This window comes from Zonotrichia albicollis, chromosome 2 (genome assembly GCF_047830755.1).
Source record: "Zonotrichia albicollis isolate bZonAlb1 chromosome 2, bZonAlb1.hap1, whole genome shotgun sequence".
NCBI lineage: Eukaryota > Metazoa > Chordata > Aves > Passeriformes > Passerellidae > Zonotrichia > Zonotrichia albicollis.
In genome coordinates, this window is record NC_133820.1 from 37,532,499 (window position 1) to 37,550,060 (window position 17,562).

A 17,562-nucleotide genomic window follows, 5' to 3' on the forward strand; every position below is an offset into this window, starting at 1 on the left:
GGCTTCAGCCCCTATCATTCCCCACACTTCCAGTGGAAAAAAATGTGTGTGGGCAGGGTGGGGGGATAGTCATGAGCAGAAGCCACGATCTGACTCTGTCAGCAGATGACTTCTATTTGCACTTGTTAGCACTGCCCTAGCGTGAGCTAACACCACCCCCTCGGGTAATTTAAATTTATGAAAAAATAGAAAAGAAGGGGGGAAAAAAAGCCTGTATTTCTATATTTAGGAGGTTAAGATAATCGGGGTGGAAGAGCCCATCTGTTTGGCGGTCACTCCAGCTGCTATGGATGCGGAAATTTGTCTATTTTCTTTCCTTTTGCCTGTTTTGACTTGTCCTGGCTGACTGTGAGAGAGACACAGAGAGCGTGATATATGGCCACAGCCATTTAGGTCTGCGACTGTGCGCCATCCCATTGGAGTCACAGCAGAACCACTTGGCATAACCAGGGTCTTTCCCACAGGAGTGTAAAATAGTAAATAATAATTATTATTGTTGTTATTGTTGTTATATTATATTTTTATTGATACTATTAATAAGTCTCTGTTTGTAACACCGAAGACAGAACAACACAGAAAGGCACAAGACAAGATAAGACACATCTTAGACCTCTGTAAAAGTCAGCTTTAAGAAGGCAGCCTCGCATCTGCCACATGTTCATTTTGGGAGAGCACCCCATGTAAAACTGAATTTCTGTGGGATGCCAACTCGTCATCATTGGCACAAGCCACTGGATGGAGACATAGCCACACTTCTTCTCAAACCAACCTCTTCTGCCATTTTTGTCCCAAGGCTCTATGAAAGTGAGCCAAATTCAGAAGTGGCCTTTGATCTCCCACCTTCCAGAGCTGGCCAGGCTCTGGTCCCAAAATACTGAGGATGCAATTACTTCAAGAAGTCTCTTGATGCTGTTCCTGTCATAGACATGAGTGCCACAGCCCTTGTGGGGTATAGCACCACCGCCCTTGCAAACCTAATGCAGTGCTACTTCTTTTGCTGCTAAAGGCATTCCTACGGTGTGTTACGGCACGTGGCAGACTGTTGGGACCATTTGCTGTTTACCTTGTTTGGTACAGGTGACTGCTTTTTAATTTCAATGTTTCAATGTTTTAACATTCATCACTGAGGTCATAAAAGGTGCCAAGGATGAGCAATAAGTTTGGATGTATTTCATGTGATTAGTGTTCTGAAAGCCTTAGAAAGAGGAGAGAAGACTGTTGGTGCAATATTAAGAATTTCACTGCCAGCTTTTCCTACAGAATCTTCTCCAGCCCTGGGGCTGGAATCACAGTGCAGTGCATGGAGGAGGACAGGTGGGTGAGGAGCATGGATCAATAAATAGGAATATATACTGGGGAAAGCACAGTTCAGGCACTCCCCAGTCCTCCCTGCAGCACACAGGCCTAGTCCAGCTCCAGCCCTCCTTTCTGTTGCCTGACAAACATTCCCTCACCTTCCCAACCACATGAAGCTGAAACTCTCCCACTGATTTCCATGTGTACAAGACTGGGATCTAGACCATCACCTAAAGGGCAAGCAATGTGTACAGAGGTCCAGAAACCCTCTCTTTGGAAGCAGCCCTCCTCTCATGAATGCAAGTTCCTTGCATATAAGCACCGATGGACATCGATGAACACATTTGGCAGGCTGGTCTTCATGGTCTGTCTGGTGTGGGGGTTGGGTGCACAGCATGGCTTGGGTGCACTTCTGATCACTGGCATGAGGAACAACACTTTACTCCTTTGACTCTGCTCCAAGGAGGTCCATTTTAGATCTCACAAGTCAGCAGGGACAACCTCTCTTCCTTCCCCAAAACTGACCGCCTGTTTCTGCATTGCATCCTACACATCATCAATCACCCAGAAATGTCTCTTTCTCTTCCTAGCTTCCCAGACCACCCTCTCCTGAGCTGTCTGTGCTCTTCTGATAGCTACTTCAACTCAGTAAGTTGGGCCCTGTGGCCCAGAAGCATTTGTTCCCTTGGGACACAAAGTCCCTGCACCCAGCCCTCCTCTGACAGAAGAAAAGGGTTCATGATGTTAGGTGAGTTACTCACTGCCATGTCCCACCCTCTACTACACATAAGAGACCCCACACAGGTCAGCCCAAAGACACAAACAGGAAGAATATGAGATCTCACTGGTTCACAGACCCAAAAAACCAACTGTTTAAATGTGCCTTCAGGTAGGCCATCACCTGTGTTACAGAGCTGAAGGGTGTCTCACACAGCTTCAGAAGCTGCTTTCCACAACGTACACAAAAGTTGCACACAAAAATGTTGACCTTCAGCAGCTGACATTGTTGCAGCGGTTCTTTAAGATGTTAAAGTAACTCACACCTAGTCTTTGCAGACCCAGAGAAAGTTCTTCTTTCTGTGATGCACCATTTGCATTACTTTTGTCAAGCATTATTTAATATTTCCAAATTAATTTTTTCTTAGAGGGATGATAAGCCAATAAAAGTACATGGAAAATATTCTGAAATCTGAGAAATCTTAAGAGATGAATATATAAATAAAAAACCTGAAACTAATGGCTGAGGTTTTGTTTGTTTGTTTTTCAATTCTTTATGCTATTTCATGCAGTATTTAAGGGGGGGGGAGGCACAGTGACATATATGAGAAACTTCAAATAAACTGCCTCGTATTGGATGAAATCAGGAATACTGCAACTTAATTCAACATTTATATCATCACTCTCCCACGCTCCCCATCTGAAAGATGCAGTGGCCTGTAATTGCAGATAAGGAAACAGAATTCTCTTGTATGTTCACTTTCATGAAAGATAAATTTGCTTTGTTCTCTATTTTGGTCCCTAATTCAGAAAACCACTTAAAAATATGCTGAAGTTCATAATTTGCCACTCTACCACTTATGCATCTACTCAGGAATATGCCTAAAGTCAGGCATATGCACAGCACACTGCTGACTGTGGACCTTAGAGCATTCTGTTCATTTCTGCAGCTATTCTAATTTAGTGACATAAATGTACAAGGAAGTAACACATTTTGAGCAATTTTAGCACTCACTAGCAAAAGTGAGTTTTGAACTTGCCTATCCTCACAAACAGTCTGAAAAATTATTAAAAATTAATAGCTAATTCTTTATACATTTCAGAAACTGCTTAATTCCAGCAATTACTTTGAGCTGTCAGGATAGTGAAATACTATGGCATGAACTTTCACTTTGCATCATTGCTGAGCAACCAAACCTGGAGCTGAAATGCTGCTCTCCTTCTTAGGAAACAGTTAAAAAAAACCACAACAAACCTTCTTATGAACATGTGGCATGTCAAATATTATTTGTAGAAGCTATTCAGTAAGTAATTTCAAATAAGTAAAATGCAAAGAAACCGCAGGATGTTCACAAACAATTTTCAAATAGAAATGGAAGAGGAATTCATTAAATAAATTATTTGCTATAAATTATTCACCTACCTCTAATCTTACTACCACTTAGACTATAAAATTCATGCCATAAAAGATACAAGATTCATGCCATAAATGATACAGGATACATAATAAGGCATCATTAACTTATGCATTTCCCAGTGCTGCTTTATTTTGACTGTACGGTTATATGTGCATTATTATATATTATATATATATATATATACACATGCATTAAGACATCCTTTTGGCTTTAATGGACTTTGAGTGTAATACGTTTCTGTTTTTAAAGCTAAGCTAAGGAGACCTAGTCTGATTTTAGCTTCTAAGTTGATTTTGAGCTCCAAGGCTGAATAACTCTTCAAATCTGAGAGAATAATCAAAGCTGTACTCTGAGCGAAGCCAAAATTAATGGAAGCCTTACATAGTTCACTAATTTAATGAGATTTCCACAACTTGGGCCCATTTCACATAAATTCACAATTAGAGGTGGACACTCCTTTTTGTCTATCAACTTATGTTCACACAGTGAACATTTTCATAAAGGTGAAAGGCGTGAGGAGAAGCTGGAAGCAGATCACTGGCAGGAGACAACAGTGACCTTCTGGGACCCTCTGGCCAGCACTGGATCACAGGATCAGCAGAACCCCCACCTGAATCACTTTTCCCCTCCGGCAGCTGCAAGAGAAGCTGCCAGCTGTGCCCTGGCTATATGGCCAGAGGAACAAATTCCAAAAAGAAACCTAAATTGCACTATGAAAATTATTTTAGCCACAAAAACAAAATCCCAGAAAGGATTCTCACTTGTAACCAGGGATGAAGGAAGCTTTTTCTTCTTGTTTGTTCCTGATTTGTTCTAAGTGACAGCTATATTCCACAGCTTGTTTGATCTCCAGCAGTTGTTTTATTATCTTATATCATAACTGTTTATTTTTAATTAAAAGTACAATGATTGTCACTGAATTTCTCCATTTGTGGAAAACTGATACAAGTTGTCATTCTTTGGTTGTGGAGAAAGAGAATAAAAAAGGATTCTTGCAGTTGTCAGAAGAATCTCTCAATTATCTCCTAAGCAAATTCTATTGCAGTGAGTTGCAATTAAATGCTACTCCTTACCATCCATGCATGGTTTTACACCTTGGAAAGGAAAGAAGAGTTGGTTTGGCAGAGTTTCATCATTCTGACTGGCTCATAGCAGGCTCAGTCCTCGGCCCAGCGGATGTCAGGTGCATTTGTCCAGCCCAGCACTGTGGCCCTACACACGGTGTTATTACACACTGGTATTTCCACAGACCTTCTGAGTGCTTGAAAAGACCCCCAGAGGAGGCAAGAGCATGGGGTCCTCTCACACCAGAGAACTCTTGAAGGCTCCAGTGCCAGGTCCTGACACACAGACCTCAAAGCTAAATAAGCTTTACCACAGCAGTTTCTACATCAAACACAGGGAAAATAGCTGTGGCTCTGCTGACAGGACTGCTTCCACTCTTGCTTATTGCCAACATAAATTCACATCAGCTAGGCCGTTTAAAAAGAACCTGAGGGAATTGTGTGCTTAATTCCCATAGGTATCTTATAAAATCCCAATTGTAACAGACAATGCTCTATTTTTTTCTATTTTCAGGGTGAAGTCACACCATGGGTAGAGAGTGGGTGAGGAAGAAGGGCTGCATTAGACCCAGTGGAAACCAAGGTTCCCTTAAGCAGTGAAGACAATACTTCACAATGCCTGAGGACCAGACTCACTCTTCGCTGTAGGAGTGCTCTGGCTAGCACATCTCCACCATGCAGGGCAAAACTCACACAGAAACAGAACTTGAAGGCAGGACAGTCACGGCTCAGACCATCCTGCACCTCCCAAACCAGCCCTGATCTGATCCTGATTAGCTCTGGCTGATCCTGCAGCAGAACCCAGTCAGGAAAGATTGCCTCCAAAGTGTCCTGAAGGCACAGATTATTTAAGATTGCCACCAGTGTCACACTGCACCCAGCATGTGAATAGGCGGCAAGCTGCTGGTGAGGAGGACAGATACTTTGCACACACAGTCCCCTCACCTGTGACACCAGGGCCACCCCTCTGGGGGTCCCAAGCAAAATATTGCCATGGCCATCATCATGAAGATGGCCAATTCAAGGATGAGGGAAGAACTGCATTTGATTTAGTTGCTGCGGATTTTCTCTAGAGACTTAGAATCGACAACCACTCATGAGCCACTGCCACAAAAACTCAGGCTGAAAAGTATCCAGCAGGCCACTGATTAAATCAGTGGCCAGGCAGCATTGCCCAGTGGAGAAGGTATGGGCTGGCAGTCAGGAGATGCAGGCTCCAACCCCACGTTGGCCATGGGAGTCCTGCATGACCATGGCAAAAGCACTTCCCATCTCAGGGCCTCAGTTTTCCCCATCAGCTGCATGGTGATCTATATAACAGGACTGTTACCTGAGTCAGTGAAGAGAAAGATTATACAGGGATTAGCATGAAAAAAGTGGGTGGGCAGAGCGCAGCATAGAGAGGAAGGGTTCTGAAAAATACATGGGCCTCTGTCTTCATTCTTCTCATCTCTTTCCACAAAGTGGTTACTAAAAGCGAAAATAGTATGCTCTCCCTACAAAGGCGGCACACAGCAGACACATATATTTAGATCACTGTGAAATAAATACTGATTTTTGTCCAAGGTAGGAAAAAGGTACCCTGTGCTACAGAGAGGGAGAAAGACAAAGACGACTGAAGTCACCCTGAAGCAAGAAAAAGGAAAGAATACACACCTCTGGGACAGATTCAGCTGTGGTATAAACATGGATGTTAGCCATATTCAAGAAGGTCAGGAAGAAATGACAAAGCTCTCACGAGCCTGACCTGGAGGTCCATCAGGTGCTAGATGTGTACAGAACAAGCACTCATCTTCCTGCATGTCAAACGAGTAATTTCAAATCCCCAAATAAATGGTAGGACACTGCAGCAGAAACAACGCTCAGGAAGGACAGGACAGAACACCTTTTCAGTAATTTTATTTTGCAGCTTTTTCAGCTTGCATAGCTATCCCCCTTGCCCAGCTGAGGATGTCACATGCTGCTTTTCCTCTCCCAGGAGAAATCAATCTGTCACTAGGGCCACTCTCTTGACACTATCCCCCAACATGTGTTCTCTACCCCTTCTGCTTGCTGAAAGCACAGAAATGACAGAACAGAAACCCAGTGGCAGCAGGTGGGAATGGAGCCCACATCCCCTAATCCCAGTGCTCTCAGCCAAAAAAAAAAAAAAGGAAAAAGCAAAAAATAAAGAGCTCCCCCGATCCCCTGGTTTTTCCCTTACATGCATAGCATCACTGCTGCTGAATTGCAGCCTCAGAGCAAGGAAAGAAAGAGGCCCAAAAAGCAGCTAGGAAACCCACCGTCCATTGGCTTCCCTCCACACGAGGCGATCGGACTCCTTCTGCTGCAGTGCCTTGGCAAGCACACCTCGCTCTGACTCAGCACCTCGCCGGCACCTCCTGTCAATTATTCCCACAAACTGCTGACGCCGGAAGGGCTATTTGCAATTAGGATGCAACACAAGCCGGTGGCGGTGGGATGCCTCAGCTCCCCCCCTTCACCTGCAGCGGTGCCCTCGCTGTGAGCCCTCTGGCTCGGGGCTGGAGCTCCCAGCGAGGGTGAACTGTGGGGGACAGGGCACGTAGTGCAGGAGGGCTGGAGGATGGGGACCAGGGGGTGGGGGAAGCCTGCCTGTATGTACCTATTCTGTGCATAAACAGACAACTGCTGTCAATGTGGCAGCTGAAATGAAGTCTTGCAAAACAAAAAAAAAAAAAAAAAAAAAGGGCAACAAAAAAGGCAAAACAGCCACTGGGAATAAGGGCGAGAGCAGCGAGAACAGATGAAACTATGCAGAAAAGCTACAGGAGAGCTAGCAGGAGCATTCCCCAAAGAACAAGCAAAGCACAGCCTTGCTGCAGCTCCTGCAGCTGAGATGTACAAGCCTGCTCTCCCTGTCCGAGGCATTTCCAGCACAGAGAGGGAGGCGCTGATTGCGGATGAGTCCCGTAATAAGGGCCCAGGGCACAGCAGCTGTTTCAGGGGCAAAAGGAAGGGCTGCCCTTGACAAGCCAAGGACATGATGCTTCTGCAGACAGACTGAGGCCATTCTGTCCCTCTGCCAAATAGCCAAGGTCCTTCCAACCTCTCCGAGTCACTAGCTCACACAGTCAGAAAGCCAAGCAGGTCTGCACATGAGCAGCTCCACAAGCCATGGAGATGTTCAGACAATAAACCCCATCAAACAGTGAAGATCAACCACACAGTTATGGAAGCAGCCCAGAAATCACACACGCTCAGCAATGCCCTGCAGAAGCCCTCCATCATCTTCTGCTCCATTAAAGCAACCCCTCTTCCCCCCATCCATGTCTCCTTCCCTGGTCATGGGGAGCACCAGGCACCCTTCACTGCCACAGGCAGTGAGAGGCAGCAGAGTGAGTGATGCACTCCATGCAGGAAATCCTAGGGACCCTTTTACCAAGAAGCAGGGCTGTATTTTCTGAGATATCACCTCCAAACCAAACATTTTGGAGTGCAGCTAATGCTGATAGACCACATGGGAGCACAGGTCCGAGCAGGTGGTGTGGAGCTGGAGCAAAAACTCCAAGAAGCACTTTGGGTTCAATGCAGTGAACCAGTCCCTACAACATGATGCAACTACCTCTTTTTGCAGCCATACCAAGCAACGCAGTGTCCAACATGCCTTGCAGTCTGTGTGCCCACAGCTGCAGAATTCTTCACAGACTCATGCCCTGCCTGGAAATCCAGTGCGGGTAAAGAAGCAGAGACATCAAACTGCAGAATGGGCGATATACAAATCTCATCTAGATAGCTAAGGCTGAAAAGGGAGAAAAGTTAACTAAAAAAAACTCTCACTAAAGCAACCTGTATTTCCCAATGGCCTCCTGATCAGGTAAAGAATATCAACTGCACTGTGTGGAGTGAGAGCAAAGGAACAAAGTCAAAGAAAACAGAAAAAAATAGTGACTTCAGCAACATGTGCAGGAATTAGCTAAGAGTCACAGCAGGCTACAATTCTGCAGCGTCTAAAAGAGCGTAGGTAGGACTTGGAACAACCTGTCCCAGCACACTTAGAAGCTAAAACCCTGCAACTGATCTAAAGATACAAAGTAACAGTGACTGCTACACAATCAAATTTAACATCCCTGTGAGAAGCACAGTAGCTGAATTTTGCATTGTGCCTCTTACATGTTAAAAAAAAAAACAATTAGAAGCAGAAAGGCTCAAAACAGCCTAACTCCAAAAGCAGCGGAACTGAAATTGTTACACTGTACAGTGGTGTGCGGAAGCAATCTCAGTATCGTCACTGAGAAGGTACTCAGTGCTCTAAACAAAAAACTGCTGAAAAGCAAGAGAACACATTGTATGGCCAAACAACAGAAACAAGAAGTGATTCAGTCTAAACAGTTACCTCATAAAATTGTAGATAGGACTGAAAACAAAACTGAAGGCCAAGTGCAAAAGCCAAAACCTAATCACTTCAGTACATTTAAGAGACAAGTCCAGAAGTGCAGAACAGTTGAAGAAAAATTTCTCAAGTGGCTGTAACTAGCAAAGACCAGCAAACTCTTGCTAGGTCAGGTGGTTCTTGAAGTTGGTGTGCTCTTCATAAGGGAGTTACAGGCTAACCTGGAAGTGTCAGTAGGGTTTGGTTAAACCAGCCCAGTGCCCTAAGCCCATAAAAGTACACAATAAGGGACAAACCAAGCTCAGGGGAACTTGTGGCCCTGCAATCCACTCTAATTTTGGAAGGAAAAGGACAGTACTAAGTAATTAATTTTCTGTCACTTCAAAGTGCACCTGCTAAACTGTTCTGGGCAGGATGCCAGTCCACTGCCAGACCTGTCCCCTGTTTGCCTGGTGTGGGAACTCCTCCCCTTGCCTTGTCCCAGTGGGGTTCAGGCCAGCTGAGGTCAGGCTGAGTCCGGAGCTGCTGCCCCACTCCTCAGTGCCCCAGCTCAGAGGCATGGGAGCCCCTCTCCCCCTGCCCTCGCTCTGGCCCTGATTACAAAGGATTACCCCCAGGTTTCTAACCAGTTCTGGGATGGTTTAATCTATTCCTTAATATATGGAAGAGAGACAGGAAGCTGGCAAAGTGATTTGGGCTGGCTGAGACAAAAGAAGATTGAGAGAGACTTCCAAGGGATCTGACAAAGCTGAGCAAGTGGGCAGCGTAATGCAGGATGAAATTCAACATTACCAAACAGACAGTAATAAGAACTTGAGAGAATAATCTGAACTACTCATATACCATGGGGCTCTAATTCAAATGTAATCGCTTGAGAAAAATATCTTGGTATCACTGTGAACGGCTCAATGAAAACATCTGTTCAACATACAACAGTGGTCAAAGAAGCAAGCAAGCTGTCAGGGTGTCTAAAGGCAGAGGCTGAAAAGAAGGACGCTGGAAGTATTCTAATGCCACCAGGAACACTGAAAGTGCACCCTCAGCTGGAATTGCTGGGGTTACTTCTGCATGGCACATTTGAAAATGCAGAAGGGACAGAAAGGTTTCATCATTCATCAATCAAAAACACCTAATGGACAAACACTGTTAAAATTGAGACAATTTAACTTGGAGATGAGTTAAATAGAAAGAAATTATCAAATAAGAATGAAAAAGTGAAACAGGTACATCTCTGTGAGTTTTGTTTGCTTGTGGGCTTTTTGTGTTTGCTTGTTTTTTCAAGAGAAAAAAAGAAAGGTTGTTTAGCATAACTGAAGAGCAGGAAACATGACCAGACATAGGGAAAATATTGTCATTTTCCTTTTCTGGTTTTACTTTTTCTACTCCTCCTAAGCACAGACAATAATTAACTACCAAGAATGATTAGCCCATGTTATAGTCAAGTCAAGAGCTCAGCAGAAATCACAGAGGCCCATGTATTTATAAGGATAATGGGAACTTCCACAGATACATCAGGTAGAACAAAAAACCCCAAAAATAGAATGAAAAGAGCATAACATCACTATACCCTCATGCTTCCAGGCACTAGCCAACTTCTAATTAGTGGGGATTAGGAAGTAATCCCCCCAGTGGGCCTGCAGAGAGGGGTGTGCCAGCCCACTTGCTCCTGGCAGAGCTGTTAATGTGCTGGGCAGAGGCAGAGCTGAGCCTGCAGCCCACCCGCAGCCCCTCAGCTCGGGAGGCCAAGGGCTTGGTGTCTCCTGGGCCATTGCACACCCACCCTGCTGGACACCAGCTCAGGACATGGCCCAGGGGACTCGCTCAGCCCAGCTCAACTTGGCCCCTGGCAAGGGAGAAGTTTTACATCTGCTGCTTTGCAAGCTGGGGGGCTTGCCTGAGGAAGGGGAGGAGATGGATGCTTTATTCATTCTGCATTGGTAGAAGGAATACATGACTTAATTCATTTTATGTCAAGGAAGTGGAGTGTGCTCATACCCTAAAATTAAGAGAAAATTGGGTTTTGTAGGCATTGAAGTCCAGAGCAATGCATACACCAGCCTATTCCTAGGGCAACCTGTAGCACAGACATGACACCAATCTCCCCTTTGCTAAATGTTTGGCACCAGTTTCTCACTGAGGAGGTTTTGGCATCTCCCATTGGAGCATCCAGATTTGGCCATGGCAGCAGAGACCAATGGGCTGACCTGGCCCAGGACTGCCTAGACAGGCTACTGCAGAAATGCACCACAGATTGTAAACAGGGTGCCACAAACAACACCCCTGGCTTCAACATTCCTGGTAAAATCAAAGCCCAGAGGTAACTGGAGTGAGTGGAGTTCAGATGCTGGCTTTCTCCAGCTGATGCTTGTGAAGCAAAAGCTCATGTTCTCATAGCTAGGTTGGCTCATGAGAGTATGAGAAAATAACTGCACAAGTTTTTGTCCCTAAATAAGCAATCTGATGAGCATAATACCAAAATTACACTTGAAATTAGCTTCATGCAGAGATGCAAATGTACAAGTACTGCTATGCTGCCAGGAGGAGAGCTGTGGCTCTGCACATGCACAAATAATAAGGGACTGAGCTCAACCTGCTAGTCCTGTTCTGATTTCTCCAGTGACTGTTCCAGAAGGAGAAACAAATATTAACAAATATTTGCTGTATTTCTTAAATAGAAACTTGACTTTTTCAGTACAATGCTCTACAGCACAATGAATAAGGAAAGGACAAGAGCAGTGCACGTGTACATGATGTTTGCATACATGTGTCAAGATGGCAAAAATAATGGGCAAAGACTGTGCACAGGTACTACCAATTGCTGCAAGTTGGTTTTTATCTCTTTTAAATGCCCTTTTTAAATGCCCTGCAAAAATAAAAAAGCAGCAACCACTAAAGCTTTACTGAAGTTACTTCCACTAAACCAAAACTTATCAAACATGGGATTTTTTGTAAAATCATAACTGCAGAAAAACAGAGGAGGGAAAAAAAATCAAAAATGTAGAACCATTCAGTTTAAGCATCTTTGGTATGAAAACTTTTGACTTTTCACATCAAAATTTCTTTTTGCTTAGGGTACTTCCTTGCATTATAACAATACAACTCCACAAAGAGACAAAATATCAGTGTCCTAAGATGGAATTTATCTCAAAAATTTCCTTTCAAAACCATCAAAGCATTTGACTTTCACTTCCATTTAGAATGAAGCCAAATTCCTCAATTCTGATGAAATAGAGCAGCCCAGTTCATGCAGTGAAAAAAAAGGCAGGAGCCAGGACACAAGTGACCTCCAAAACCAAAGAGATGAAAACTTCTAAGAAAAAAAAAAAAAACAACAAAAAACCCCTTAAAAGTTCACTCTGCACAGTAAAAAATGTTGTGCTTTCTCCCTGGTGCACAAGGCATGAAACAGTTGCAAGAATAAAGTAGGGAGGCATATGACCAGGAGCCCTGTAATTGTGACTTCTCTAAAGGAGAGGCTGGGCAAATGTCCTACCTGACAGCAAGAAAATAATCTCTGCACACATCAGTTTTCCATGCTGTAAATCAAACTGACTTCCCTCACAAAGTAAATTTGGAGACTCTCAATTAGGTAATGTTTATAAATAACTGTGCAAACACAGGGTAGTAATAACCAGAGAACTGTCTTTGCTACATTGCTGTCTGTTAAACAACCAGGAGCTAAATTTTTCTCTGAACACTTACAAAAGGGAAGGCAGCATTAATGCTCCACAAGGAGGAAACTACAAAGAACAGATTTTCAGTGCATGCACTTCTCCTTGAAATAAACTGTGTTAAAAGCACTTTACTTAAAAAGCACGATGATAGTAGCATCCTGCTAAATATAGATGACTCACCACAATTTAGTAGTGAACATCCCTAAAGAGGACCATTACATTATTGCTTAACCTGCTGCATAAATTTAAGCATCCTCCTGTGGTTACAGTTTGTTCCAAGACACTCAAGACTACTACCGGCATCCACTGACCTTCAGTGGGTCACAAGGTCTCTCTGAGTTTTGCCTTCTCCATCTGTACTATTGGTACAAGAATAAAAACACTACTCTCCCAAGAAGGCAGGAAAAATAATTCCTAAGTTTCCTAAGTTAAGGAGTTGTTTATACCATACTTTGTATATCCATATTACTACTGAGCAACTAAATATAGCTGCTCCTGAGGCACTCTGAGATCCCTTGACAACAGAATCTTATAAAAGGAAAATTGCAGTTTAGGCAATACTGAAGAAACAGAGATAAAGAATTGGTTTCCAAAATAAGAGAATGATGCCCACTTCAAAAAGAAGTAGTTAATGCATCTGTGCCTACCGCTGGGGACCAAGGTCAGGTCATGAGCAAAATGATTTATCTACACGTCACAAAACCACACAGCTTGACACAAATGGCAATCTGTTCCAAAAAAACACTGCAAAAGCATGGAAGGGCAAGGGACTGACACAGTACTCCCTTTCTAGAGCTGAGGACCTGGTGCAGGGCTGGGAAGCACGGGTGGGTAGGACAAGGGTGCTGCAAGGCCAAAAGAGTTTCAGCTGTGAGAACCTCAGACCGACAGGAGGGCAACTTCAACAAGTCATGTGAGGAGTTGTAGACCTGCTGTTGCATTAATCCACCACAGCCAGGCACCCTCACCCCCTGCTCTTGCAAGATCCATCTGCAGTGGACTGTAACACACTGAAATCTCACCTGTTGCAGTTCTGTGTCACAGGATCCAAACACCATGCAGTTAAAAAACACGTCAGCTCTGCGCTCTGACTGTACCCAATGTGTGATTTCTACCACATTTGACAATTTGCAGGATGCTATTTCTGGAGACATAGGAGGATTGATTAGCAATCCCAGGTTTCGTTTCAAAGCTCTAAAGAGAATTCCCTCCTATCTTTCCCTAGATTCCTCCTTGGAAAATATTATTTCCACAACAAATTATTACAGTTATAATGTTTTAGAAGGAAAACATAGATGCTGCCCTTGGCCCAGGACATTAACATGGGTATAATAGGCCCAGAAAATGGGCAACTAGCACCAGTTACAAAGGATAATTGTTATTCTACAAATTGCGAAGCAACATAAGAAAATGGCTCTATAATAATTGACTTAAATATCACTATTTTTTTAAAATATCACTATCTTTTTTCCTCCCAACAACTTTCATTTTCTTGGCATTAAGTATTTTGCCTGATTATACAGTCTCACAGTTTCAGATCCTTCTTTTAAATCTTATTTTTAATTTAGGAATCACTTTGCATATGATCCCTCATTTTCTTCTATCTTCTAAACCAGTCTAAAATCTCAAAAAAGGGGAAAAAAATTAAAAATCCCTCTTCCTAACCATACTTGGCAGCCCAGAGCAGAAACACACTCACTAATCTTCTGCAAATGTTGTTTAGAAAAAACTCTCCCAATTTAATTTCAGCTTTCCTAGGTGTATGTCTGTTCCTTATCCCGTACAGTGTTTTCTTTTCAAATTCAAGAACCACTGAAAAATATGGCCATGTTGTGTTCCACAAAAATAACTGTGTACCACAGCTATTTTCATCTACCACCATCTTCTAAAGACTTTTCCTAAGACAAAATGAAAAAAAAAAACCAAGCTTGAGACATAGGTGTTTCATTCAGGTAACTATGAAATCTTAAAGGAAATTGCAAGAAAAACCATTAAACTATTGCAGATAAATATTTCATGGAAAAGGGTGTTTTCACACCTAGTTCTGTCCAATGTCACTGTCCCCGTGTGCCCTCAACAAAAAAAAAGTAAATATTGAGTCAATGCTTAAAAGGATGATTAAATATCCCTCCAATTTTAACCTTATATCTGATTACTGTTGTATGTTTTGGCAGTGACATCATGTCAACAGAAGGACTTCACCACTTATATGCCTTTAACTGGAGCAAGTCCAGTAACTCCATAGACATTTACACCTTTGCAATGACTGCAGGCAAAAAAACCTGTAGCACTGAGAACCTGAAAATAATTGAACTTGCTTTCCAAATTGGAAAAAGGAAGAAAAGCAAATCAATAGTGTGAAGTATGAAAGCTGAGATTATTTCTTTCAACTTAATGCTAGTAAACTTTATTTTTTTTCCATAATTCATCTCTTTGAAGTCAGCAGGTGCAATTTCCAGTTAATGCATGAGACTCAGACACCCAAACATTTTCTGAGGACAGGAATGCAGAGTGCATTTGAGGCTGAGGCATTTGGGAAAAGTTCATTTATCCATCACAAGACTTGTTTCTAACCAAGTCCCGGGTAGAGGGGAAAGCCTGCTGTGCCTTGCAGGGCAGTGAGAGCTCGGCACAGCCACCCAAGCAGCAGACTCCACCCAGATCCCGACTGTGAGGAGGTTTCATCTAGACCTTGCTGAGACATCTCTGGTCCTCTCATGAGAGATCCCATTGTTTCTTACTGTCCTCCCTCTGTCCCAGGGACCTCTTGCGGCAAGTTTCCCAGTTTCCCAGCAGTGAAGGTGGCCCAGCTGTCTCAAAGCTGTGAGCTGCTCACTGCTGAGCTGAGCTCTGCAAAACTGCTTAGCGAGTGTCTGCATTAAAGGCCAGACCTTAAGAAAATTGCCATGTGGACCTCTGTAAACCATAACCGAGCAGGCTGCTCTAAAGTTTAGCATTGCTTGAAAGGAGGCATTGCCACCTGATCAACAGATGAGCCTGAACATCTTGCACTTGGTAGTTTCTTCTGCTGCCCTTAATGCAGCACCTCCTGGTGCTCCCCGGCAATGCACTAAGCGATGTGAGTAGCATCTGTCATACGCAATTTGTTTCCTCTCCGCACAGAGACCAGGAAGGGCTATAGGGGGCGGGAGGTGCTGGAGTCTCCACGTCCCCGGGGGCAGGCACGTATCTTAGAGCTGAAGCGGTGCGCCGTGTGCCTGGAAGGAGGAGGCAGAGGAGAGGATGGGGGGGATACAGGGGGCTCCGAGCAGCCTGTCACCATCTCTGCGGAAAGTTCCCTGCTGCCTCAGGGCCTGAGGCATAGACCAGAGTTTTCCACACAGGTGAGCTTACCAAGGGGCTAGGCCCAGACAACAGAGCCTAACGTGAAGCCCAGTTTCAAGCAAGTTTTACCGCATGGTAAAAAATAAATTAAATAAAATATGTATATATGAGAATAGTAGGAAGGATGGTGCAGCGGAGGCAGCAGAAGGAGCCGAGCAGAACAGCGCTCCTTCCCCACGCCTGCCTGCAAAAGCGCTCGCCCGCCGCCGCATTCCCGAGCATCCCTGGCGGGACCGCAATCAAAACTTCCCCACGCGCGGGGCGCCGCCGTGGCACCGGCGGCGGCGACCCCGCGGCCGCAGGGCGATGCCCCGTGCCGGGCGCCGCGCCCCGCTCCGCCCGTGCAGCACTCACCTCTCAGGGCCAGGAGCGCGGCCAGGGCTGCCGGCACCCACCTCCCGCCGCCGCCGGGGCGCCGCCGCGTCATGCCGGGCCGGGCGAGGGGCGCGGAGCGGGCCGCCGAGCCCTGCCTTTCCCCGCCGCCGCCGCAGGTGCCGCCGCCGGTGGTGCCGCCGCCGTCCCGGGACCGCCCGCTCGCGGCGAGGCTCCGCCGTGCCCCAAGCCCCGGTCGCCCGGGGAGGGCGGCAGGCGCGGCGGCCGGACCGAGAGCGCAGCCTGGCGGCCCCGAGCCGCCCCCGCAACCCGCCGGGCTGCGGCTGTCACCCCCCGCGCGGCACCGTCCCGGCGCGCAGCGGCACGTCCCACCACCCTCCTCCTCTCTCCGTGCAAATTGGGGGTTCCCCCCTCCTCCCCTTCCCCGCCAACCCGATGCCGCTGCATCCGTAGGGATGCTGCTACACGGGCCAGGGCGTGGAGGTGCGGTCCAGCGCAGGGCTGGAGACTGCACCCCCACCGCTCCTCCGGATCATCGCGGCAGCGTGGGGGCTTCTTCTTTCCGGAGCCTGCCTACAGCTGCATTGAAGACGACAGCGGCAGCGCACAGCAAAATATTTGGGATGGTCTGCATGGGACTGGTCGCCGCTGCAGCGCACGCTATAAACGCTGCAAAGGTATGAACCACCCTAACTCCACCATGCAGGAGTCTGGGAAACACAAGCATTCCGCACTCCTGTGAAACCGACCAAGGGATCTCCAAAGGGTGTGAGGCAGTTCTCTGAGTTGGGGAACTGCAATACTGTGTAACGCAGGAATCGCCTACAAGTTGTGTCACAAGCTTAAGTCAGTGCAGTTCTTAAGGCTGCGCAGAAAAATTAATCAGTTGAAAATCAGCACACATCAAGTGTATGTAGAGGGTAGAAAAGGAGAAAGGGAACCCTTTATGAATTTAGGATGAGCTTGTGGGGAAAGGAACAAGCAGAAAGCTTGCACAGAATGACTCCTTGCACACAGCCAGCTCCCTGTCCAAGTCTGATCATGGTAGTTTTGCTTTGTGAAAATAAGCAGTTTGACAAGGAAAACTCTCCAACAATTCTGTCAAATGTCCAATTGCTTCATTCCCTCACTCAACGTTTCCTCCCCAGCAAAGCACAGCTATGCAGCCTTTGCATCCTGCAGGCAGCAAATCCATCTTGTCATGCTTCTCCCCACCTCCAGTCACAGTCCCTGGGAGCATCCCCCTGCCCCCTGCCCAGACTACCCTATTGCTCAGCACTGTTCAGGTTTCTGCCTCCTCAGTTGTCTCAAAAGGTGCTCTGACCCTTTACATGGCTCCACTACCCCTGTGAAGAGGGGTGGGG

The 17,562-nt window shown here is 45.6% G+C and overlaps 1 protein-coding gene across 2 annotated transcripts in view; it reads right to left on the reverse strand.

Moving 5' to 3' along the window:
• Positions 1-16,916, reverse strand: part of IGSF11 (immunoglobulin superfamily member 11) — a 104,688-nt gene extending 87,772 nt beyond the window's left edge. Inside the window, exon 1 of one of the 2 annotated variants that reach the window (XM_005486130.4) lies at positions 16,220-16,916. In XM_005486130.4, the coding sequence (XP_005486187.1) occupies positions 16,220-16,292 (73 nt within the window). In that variant the 5' untranslated portion in view covers positions 16,293-16,916. Of the gene's footprint in view, positions 1-6,777; positions 6,932-16,219 lie in introns of those variants that run through there. The other variant, XM_014266403.3, reaches the window with a different exon arrangement.
• Between the last annotated feature and the right edge of the window lie 646 nt (positions 16,917-17,562).